The following is an 8,957-nucleotide window of genomic DNA, read 5'->3' as shown; positions in this document are numbered from 1 at the left end:
ACTCAAACGGAATACCCAAAGGCAACGCTGGCTAAAATTGTCCGACTTGTGTTTTTGAGTCTCATTATTGTGGATTATTCAAAATTCAATAAAATTTACAATATCATCGTCCAGTTTACAGTTCTTAGCACTCCTTTTCCCTTAACAAATTGCCTTTTTATATATTTCAAATCACAAAACATTGAAGTAAATAATAAAATTGCACATTTACAATTTACTCAAAGCAAACATAATTAAAATAACAAAAAAGGAAAATTGAAATGTTTCTAATCAAAATAAATACCCACATACCTGTTAAAACACACAGACAGCACATAACCAATCACCGCTGGCCTCACTTGCACATACAACCTAAAAGAAGACAAGAGAACCACAGGCATGAGAGACCACATGCTAGCACGAGCCCTGCTGCTAGCATTAGCAGGCTTCCAAGTGCTGCATGTACAAATTAACATGCATTTCACAAACTTAACAATAATAAAAATGGTGTAAGGAACGTTTTAACTGATTAGCAATATATTTCTATGTTTAAAACTTAATGTAGACTTCTTTTGCCTTTTGAAATAGCAAGGGCAAAGCCTCCTGCTTACCTCCTCTCCGCCGTTCCCACTGAAGGGAATGCCGCGAACAAACAGGAAGTAGCGCAACTACCAAAATAAAAGTCTTTGCTCAGAACTTTCTCAAATCAACAAAATAAAGATGAAGGTTTTGGTGAAATTATTTAAAAAGACCACGTGGGCTACACTGTGCAATGTTAGAGTGTGTTGTGTCACACACTGCAACAACAAACACATTTCTGTTTCTCCTCAAAGCCATGATGTTGATGGTTAAGCGATGATGTTCAGAGTTTCTAAGCTGCTGATGATGATGTAGCTGCAGGCTGTAAAGTTCTCTTAAGTTGACAAACCATTAAACCTCCCATTTGATTTTATTTAATGCTGTAAATGTTGCCACTATGTTGAAGAAAGACTACTCTCCCTTGTGCAAGCCTTTAGAAGACAATGTCTGAATTGTATTTTGATGTTTGCAGGATCCATTTCTAAAAGATTCCTCTTCTGACTGTGCATTGCCCCCTCTTCGTCATTTAAGAGAGACACGCTCCCAATCGTAAATGTCAGAGTCCTAATCAAACATGTAAATCAAGCACATTAAGTCATGATTAACTCCACGGCATCCTTAGTAATGATGGATTATTTCTATTTGTAATACTCAAATGAATTTAAAATACTTTGCAACAGATCTAAAACATCACGCTGACATTATAAACTTAATGGACTGAAATGGTGCAGACACTTTTGCTTTCTGTTTCTGGATTCAGACTAATGTGAGATCTATTTAAGTGTTTTGAGCAACAATTCTGGACTCTTTTTAGAAAAAAAAAAAACCAATTGTAACGCAGATTTTAACTCAATTCAATTTTATTCATAAAGCTCAATATTACAACAGATTTATCAACGGGCGTCACACCGATAATCATCCAAAAACGTAAAATCAGTCATAAAATAAAAACAAAAGCTGATTCCTAAACTAAACTGAACAGACTAAACTAAAGTGGGCATCCCTACACTTACAACCTCCTTCTTGTTTTGTGGCTACACAAAATAAAAACACTTGAACAGAAGTTTTTTTTAGAAACTTAGATCTAAATTTTGGAATCTAAAGAGATAAAAGCCTGCAAGAAATGAGAAAATGTACAAGTCTACAACAAGAAAAACCTGGAAATCCAGTACTCAAGTAGCCATTTCCACAACGCAAATGTTCTCCACTTGACATCTTGTTCACAATAAGTAAAGGAAGTTCAACTGCTGCATTGCTCAGTCATACTTTTTAAGAAAAATAACCCCTTCAAAATCCTAGCGAGCTGCTTAACAGAGATCTGACGTCACGAGGACTCGTTTGACATGCCTCAAATAACAGTTCTAAACAAAGCTACTGACACTTCCAGTTCATACAGTCTAGCAGAATATACCTGATTTTTATGCAAAAATTTCTACTTTTTATACAAAAATTAATGTGCAATATCTATATGTCATTCATAAACTGGAGGTGGAATCAAGTCATTTCTCTTTAAAGTTGAGGGTTTTTTTTAAAAGGTTTGGAACTAAGATCATTCTAATTCAGAGTAATATTACTTGCACCATATAAATGTAGTAAACAGATTGTCAAGTGAAAATGACAGATCTCATCGGGCTAGTTTGGATATCAAATGTCTTAAGTCTAGTTACCATGAAATGTCCTGAGTGTAAAACCTTTTATGCATTTTAAATGTATCACTTGAACAAATGGAATTAAATGTAAGATCTCACTTGATCTTTGAAGATAAGTTTACATCTGCTGCTTTCTTCATGTTCCATTTTCCTGTGAACTGCTACTTGCTCAATAATAAGGAAATCCTATTTCATGGGTTTACAGGCATTACACTTGTTCACCGTTTTAGATTAAAATGAGTTTAGCAATCACAGCAACCGATAGGTACCTTATCAGGTGTAAAAAGGATCTGGTGCTGTAAAACTACAAGTTTAAACTGAAACAGGAAAATGGTTCTCATTTAATCTAAATGACATGTTAAAGTTAAGGCCCAGGGGCCATTCCAGCCCTTAGCAATAGCATCCAGCCCTCCAGATCACTTTATTTTGTTAATAGCCCGATGTCATCTTACGCTCATTTCTAACTTCGTTTTGACAATATATTCCTATGGAGTAAAATATTGAAATTCAAGGCTTAAATTGACTTATTCTGGAGTAACATTCCTGATTTGTTCACAATTATTGAAGTTTTTAAAATTAGTTTTGCTTTTTGAGCTTAGCTAATACAGCTACATGCTGTTGCCAATTTAAGCTTTTCCATATTTTAGGGCATTCAGAAGTTTTGTACTTTTCAGCAAGATGCTAGTTTAGGCTAATCTGATCAGCTTCAGTATTTAGCCACTTCAGCAGGTAATGCTGTCATGTTTTAGAGAAAAAAAAAAAAAAAACGTAAAAAAAAAAAAGTCCACCCTTTCCGGTGTTGTGGATCTGAAATGCAGATTTAGATAACTTTAAGCAAATCTTAAATGGCAATTAATCTGAACCTCAACCCAACCGCAACTCTATAGGTTGAACTTGTTTTCAACATGAAATTTAAAGTTCACAGTAAATTCAGTGAGAAATTCCAAAAATCAAACTTCAAATGTTTTTATTGGCAACCACAGTTAAAGTCTGAAAGAAAGCTCAATATGATGCAAACACAACATGGCATAGGTTAAGAACATCCCCATGTCTATCATTAAGATCTCTGCTGTTGACCATGGAAGATCTTCTGCTGAAGCTGCTGCTGCTGTTGTTGAGGACCTTGGTCTTCAGAAACATGCTCCTTCAAGTAGTGGATGGATTGGTAGTAGTCTTTGCCCTTCTCATGGTTCTGGCTGAAGGTGGTGTAGGTGCCAGGAGGTTACAGACCATACAGGAGCCTGTAGTCAAAGCCAGGATAAGGAGAACCCCAGAAGCCACCAAGTCCTTGGCCTGGAACAAGCACGCTGGTGAAAGCAGATCCAGGCTGCGCTGCCTCAGCCGGGTAACCAAACTCTTCCGTCTGCTGCTGGTAGTTGCCGAGTTCAGCTTCCTTCACGATGTTGGAAGTCTCTCCAGACTGGAGGACAGGTCCGGGGGGAGGAGGAGGGACTGGTGGCAGGAAGTCACTGGAGCCCACAGCCTGAGTATCAGCTGCTGCTTGCTCAGAGAAAGATGGAGGAGCAACAACCCACCTGGTTTCTGGACACACAAGACACTCGTTAGAAAGAGAAGACTCATGGAGAACATTCACTGCAGCTTTTTAAATGAAGACTCACCTGGCAGACCAGCTTGAGCAGGTCCTGGCTGTGTGGAACCAGCTCCTTCATGGAACACCAGCACAGGAGCAGAGCCAACCATTGCTGGGCTTGTCTGAACAAACTGGGAGAAACCAGGATCCTGCACAGGGACCTGAACTGCCTCAGACACTCCTGCTGCAGGAACACTGGAAAACACAGGAACAGATCCTGTCTGAACTGGAAACACAGGGTCTCCTGCCCCAGCAGAGCTCAAGCCACTGCCTGATGGAACCATGGGATAAAACTGAGGGACATTCTGCACAAACGCTGGAACTGGCTGAGAGACTCTGCTTGAATGAGAGCTGGAGTACACAGGTGCAGAGCGGCTCATCTGTGCTCCTCTGTGGGAAGCAAAGCTAGTTGCTGCTTTTTGGTCACCACTGCTCTGATCTGTGGATTTGGAGCCTGAAAGCAGAAAGAGCACAAGTTCTGAAGATGATCACTACAGTCATCTACATGGATGAGTCAGCAAGAGGGGAACAAAACATCACCTTTAGCAGGAAAACCACATGATGGCACAACCAGCAGAACAAAAAGGGAAAACCTGAAAACATTCAAAGAAGAAAACATTACAAAAATGTTGACATTAAAGCTCATAATAGACTCTCATGTCCTACCCCAGGAAGAACCTTGAAGTCTCCATCATGAAGGCCACAGTACAGAAAGGTTCATAGCTGAAGGTTTATCAATGCTAGCAGAGACCAGTCCTGACCAATCAGAGCTTAACAAACTAATAACAGACAGCTGCTGCAGACAAACTGTCTCCCAGCTGAGTGTACATGTTTGTTTAGAATGATTTCTAACCTGATGCATGATTATTTACCTCACCAGTAGTAAAAGAGATGCATTTACATTTATGAGAATGAGATCTATGAGTTTATCTCATTGCTTTTTCATTCCAAGATTTGTTTTTCAAGCAGTTTTTTTGACTCTTATTATTTTCTTATAAATATTGATGCAATGCAGGAAATCTATCATTGACTTGACGTAAGATATGTATAAGGCATGTTTTTCTTTTACTCTAACTGCATCAGCCCCCTAACACAGCTGATCCAGGTCTTGAGGGCCGGTATCCCACTGATTTTCCAACTATGGTGCCATTCTAGTGTTTCATTGGCATCTGAACCAGGTAATCAGCACCAAGTTTCTGAAAAATCAACAGAAAGACGGCCTTCAGGCCTGGAGTCCAACATTTGCCTGAAGAGCATAAGCAACCATAAAAGACGCAAAAAAAAAAACTCAGCCCATTGGCTTTGTCTCTTGGGAGCCGGTCTCCTGGGCCCGGCGCCCTCTTCTCCAAGCGGGCAGAGGGATCCCTGAGATCTAAGACTTAGAGCAGAGGTGTCGGAATCCAGGCCTGGAGGGCCGGTGTCCTACATGTTTTCCAACCAACCTGCCTTTGAAGCTCCTTATTGGCCAAACACACCTGATCCAGGTAATCAGCATCAGATGAGGCAGGATTTCTGGAAAACCAGTAGGACGTCGGCCCTCGAGGACTTGAGTTTGACACCCCTGACTTAGAGCCTGCGGGTGTCCATGTCTTGTTGGGGCAAGTTCTGTTCCTTGCTCTGGAGAACTGGTTCTCTCCAAAAACTCCATCAGTGGGTGAGCCTGGTCGGGCCTTGTTTACAGCACTCCTCCGGGGCCCCCGCTTCTCTTGGGAGTCCCTTTCCTGGGCAGGGGTTGGATGCCCCTTTGTGCCTCCCCTTCTCCCTCTTTGCTGTGGACCGTTTGTGTTTGTGCGGCTGCAGAGCTTTGAGATTTGCAGCCCAAATGCGCAGTTTGACTTTATTTGTGGGTTTATTCGCTCTGTACTGCGTTCATGCAAAGATCTACTTCCGGGAGGAGTTTCTGGACGGAGATGAATGGAGAAGTTGCTGGGTGAACTCCAAACACAAATCTGGTTACAGAGAATGGAAGCTGACGGCTGGGAACTTCTATGAAGATGCAGAAAAGGACAAAGGCCTGCAGACCAGCCAAGACACTCGCTTCTATGCCGCCTCGCCCCGCTTCGAGCCGTTCAGCAAAGAGGGAAAGTCCGTGGTCATTCAGTTCACAGTGAAGCACGAGCAGAAGATCGACTGCAGCGGAAGCTACGTGAAGGTCTTCCCCTCTGACCTGAACCAGACCAACATGCATGGAGACTCTTCACACTACATCATGTTTGGCCCTGATATCTGGGGCTACAGCACCAAGAAGGTCCACGTCATCTTTAATTACAAGGGCAAGAATCACCTCATCAAGAAAGAGATCAAATGCAAGGATGACGAGTTCACCCACTTGTACACGCTGATTCTGAATCTAGACCAGGCCTATGAGGTCAAGATTGACAATGAGAAGGTAGAATCTGGCAGTCTGGAGGAGGACTGGGACTTCCGGCCTCCTAAGAAAATTAAGGATCCAGAGGCTATAAGCCAGAGGACTGGGACGACTGTCCAAAGATCGAGGATCCTGAAGACACGAAGCCCGAGGACTGGCAGAAACCAGAATACATCCCAGATCCTGATGCCAAAAAGCCTGAAGACTGGATGCCGGCGTCCGAGGGAATTCTGTCCTTTGTGCTTCAGATGAGGGATTATTTGGAAGCCTACAGAGAACAAGCACAGGACAGTCTTGCAAAAGCCCAGAAAGATAAAAAATGCTGGTACGACAAGAGGGCCCGTCAGCGTGAGTTGAACCAGGTGACAAAGTTGTTACTTTTACCATTGAATGCCAGGATTACAAGGTGGTATCTCGCCTTGCAGCCTTTCAGTTTTAGTGTGAGTCATAGACCCGGACGGACCAATACTCTGGCCGACTACTTGTCCAGATTTTCCTAACATGGCAGCGCTCGGAAAGGGGGAAGAAGTGTGACAGGTCATAATTCAGTCAAATAGCATAATTTTCATCTGACACTTTGTCATAGGAATTGTTATAGAATATTTTAGTGGGCGCACACATTAAAAGTTTACCTAACTATTCCATTGAGAACACCCTTCCTATGTTCATTTTACTTTTTGTTAAATGTTTTATTCACTTCCTGGTTTTAGTGGACCCCATTATGATTTAGTTGACTTAGAGAGGCCTGTTCTAAATTCAAAGTAATATTTCTCTTTGAATTATTTTTTTTGTGAATGTCTTTCATTCTACATTTTGCTGTATGAAAAATGTTTTGCCTTTATTTGTTTATGTAAGATGTTATTTCTGTTAAAAACGTATTTATTTGATTGCTAATTGGGTTGGCCTGGTGAGGAGGAAGAGGACCAGCTATAAAAGGACCGCTGTCTCTATTGTTGGAGGTGTGTTGTTACTCTTGCCAGCTATGTTGTGAATTGGTTTGTGTGAGCTAAAATACATAAAGAAAGATAAATACAAATTCTGGTGTAAACAGCAGTTTTGTACACCTTACACTGTATTTTCCATATAATAATAATAATAATGCATTTTATTTGAAAGCGCCTTTCAAAGCACTCAAGGACACTGTAATATGCATTTTACATTTGTCCGTGGTTTATTTGGTATTAGTATCTGTCACAAAGATGAACAGCAGGTGACGCTGGCAAAAAAACTGTTTTTTCAGACATTAATGAATAAAAAATAGATCATTTGTTTATGAATGCATAGGAGTTTAGGGAGGATTTTTACTGTTGGTGTTGCACGAAATTAGGGAAACACCTAATATTTTTGGAGTTTTATTTATTTGATTTAGTTTTTAAGGTCTAAAAGCATAGTGACAATAACAAGTTTTTAATTATTAAATCAGTCTGATATGTTTCGCAAAGAAAAATGAAGCCAGGAGTCCAGCTATGAAAAATTCTCACAACAGCAAAGACAACAGAATGATTTTATTTTTATTTTTGTTTTCTTGTTCTGCAGCATGTTATATTTGTATTATTTTGACAGGACATATTTTTATAGAAAATTTTCTAAGAAGAAAATACAAGTAAAAGCTAAAAAAAAAAGTTGTTTTTACATGATATAGGCCCGTTTGATTGTTAACAGAAGCTTCATGAGATTACAGGAACTAAAAGTGAAACATGGAATAAGTAACTATTCAGAATACTAAAAGCTTAAATCTATAATTAGCAAAACTGATCTGAAGCAACCAGAGCTAAAATCTCTTTAATGAATTATTTTTTTTGTATAAAGCTCCTTCTAAAATATTGCAACTCTTATGCAGCTTAGATAACATTACAAATTCAACAAGAAAATGGGATGAAGACCAAAGCATCAGAAGAGTTCAAAGTTTCTGGTCAGAAAATTGTCTAAATACCTTTAAACTAACTGAAAGTAATTAATTAAATTCAAACCTTTTAACAGAATTTACTATGCTGGACAGAGGATGTTTAAAATGGGTCTTAGATATTCAGGCACCATGATGGGAATACACCTGATAGATGTATGCTCAAAACAATAAAAATCATGATATGAAAATACAATTTTAAAAGCCAAAGAGGAAAAAAAATATGAAAAAAAGAAATTTCAAGAGATAAAAAGCAAAGGAAAGTCAAACAGCAAGGTGGCCCATCAAGGTGCTCACACACCGGCTGAGTCGATGCACATTCAAGCTGCAACTTTCAATGAAGAGTCTATGAAAACACGTGCACTGCAGGATTTCAGATCTCTACATGTTTGCATAGACTTCTCATTGGCCACTTGAATGGGTGCTGACTCAGCCCGCGTGTGAGCACGTTTGCACGATGAGAAAGGTTGCTGCACCACTTTTTAACTGCTGGCTGATGAGCAAAATCAGAAACTAATTTTAATCTGGAATAATCTTGTTGTATACATTTTTTTTCACTAATTTAAAAGTGTATCAATATTCCAAGTAGGTGTTTCATGGTTGCTTATGCTCTTCTGGCAGAAAGTCCAACTCCAGTCCTCCTGACCTGGAGTTTATCATCTGTGTTAGACGGCTGAGAGCTGGATGGTAATGCAGGTACAGAAAAAGACAAAAATATACCATGAACATATTTTATATCAAGTTAGTCTTTATCTCTTTTACTACTGGTGAGGTAAATAATCATGCATCAGGTTAGAAATCATTCTAAACAAACATTTACACTCAGCTGGGAGACAGTTTGTCTCCAGCAGCTGTCTGTTATTAGTTCGTTAAGCTCTGATTGGTCAG

The 8,957-nt window shown here is 39.8% G+C and overlaps 1 protein-coding gene, 1 long non-coding RNA gene and 1 pseudogene across 3 annotated transcripts in view; 1 reads left to right on the top strand and 2 right to left on the bottom strand.

Moving 5' to 3' along the window:
* The window catches only part of LOC112148580, a 6,542-nt gene extending 5,917 nt beyond the window's left edge, over positions 1-625 (bottom strand). Inside the window, exons 1-2 of the long non-coding RNA XR_002919640.2 lie at positions 591-625; positions 292-351 (exon numbers count right to left, since the gene is read on the bottom strand). This is a non-coding gene — a long non-coding RNA (uncharacterized LOC112148580). The remainder of the gene's footprint in view (positions 1-291; positions 352-590) is intronic.
* A 2,645-nt stretch (positions 626-3,270) lies between these two features.
* Positions 3,271-4,598, bottom strand: LOC112147994. Its single transcript, XM_024274740.2, has 4 exons — positions 4,465-4,598; positions 4,339-4,391; positions 3,827-4,252; positions 3,271-3,749 (listed from the first exon to the last, which is right to left on the bottom strand). Exons 1-4 carry the CDS (start codon positions 4,491-4,493, stop codon positions 3,430-3,432), a joined length of 828 nt encoding a protein of 275 aa, XP_024130508.1. The 5' UTR covers positions 4,494-4,598; the 3' UTR covers positions 3,271-3,429.
* A 982-nt stretch (positions 4,599-5,580) lies between these two features.
* Positions 5,581-6,666, top strand: LOC112148054 (annotated as a pseudogene). The gene has a single exon (XR_002919577.2). The product of XR_002919577.2 is annotated as a calreticulin-like (transcript).
* The last annotated feature ends 2,291 nt before the right edge of the window (positions 6,667-8,957 follow it).

The sequence above is a fragment of the Oryzias melastigma genome, linkage group LG9 (genome assembly GCF_002922805.2).
Source record: "Oryzias melastigma strain HK-1 linkage group LG9, ASM292280v2, whole genome shotgun sequence".
NCBI classification, from domain to species: domain Eukaryota; kingdom Metazoa; phylum Chordata; class Actinopteri; order Beloniformes; family Adrianichthyidae; genus Oryzias; species Oryzias melastigma.
This window is presented reverse-complemented; position numbering and strand designations above follow the sequence as displayed.

Excerpts from the sequence above, each read along its gene's own strand:
- LOC112147994 (XM_024274740.2), bottom strand. The coding sequence starts at position 4,493 with ATGATGGAGACTTCAAGGTTCTTCCTGGG. Across the intron at positions 4,392-4,464 it reads ACTTCAAGGTTCTTCCTGGG|GTTTTCCCTTTTTGTTCTGC; the intron begins GTAGGACATGAG and ends GAATGTTTTCAG. Across the intron at positions 3,750-3,826 it reads TGCTCAAGCTGGTCTGCCAG|AAACCAGGTGGGTTGTTGCT; the intron begins GTGAGTCTTCAT and ends TTGTGTGTCCAG.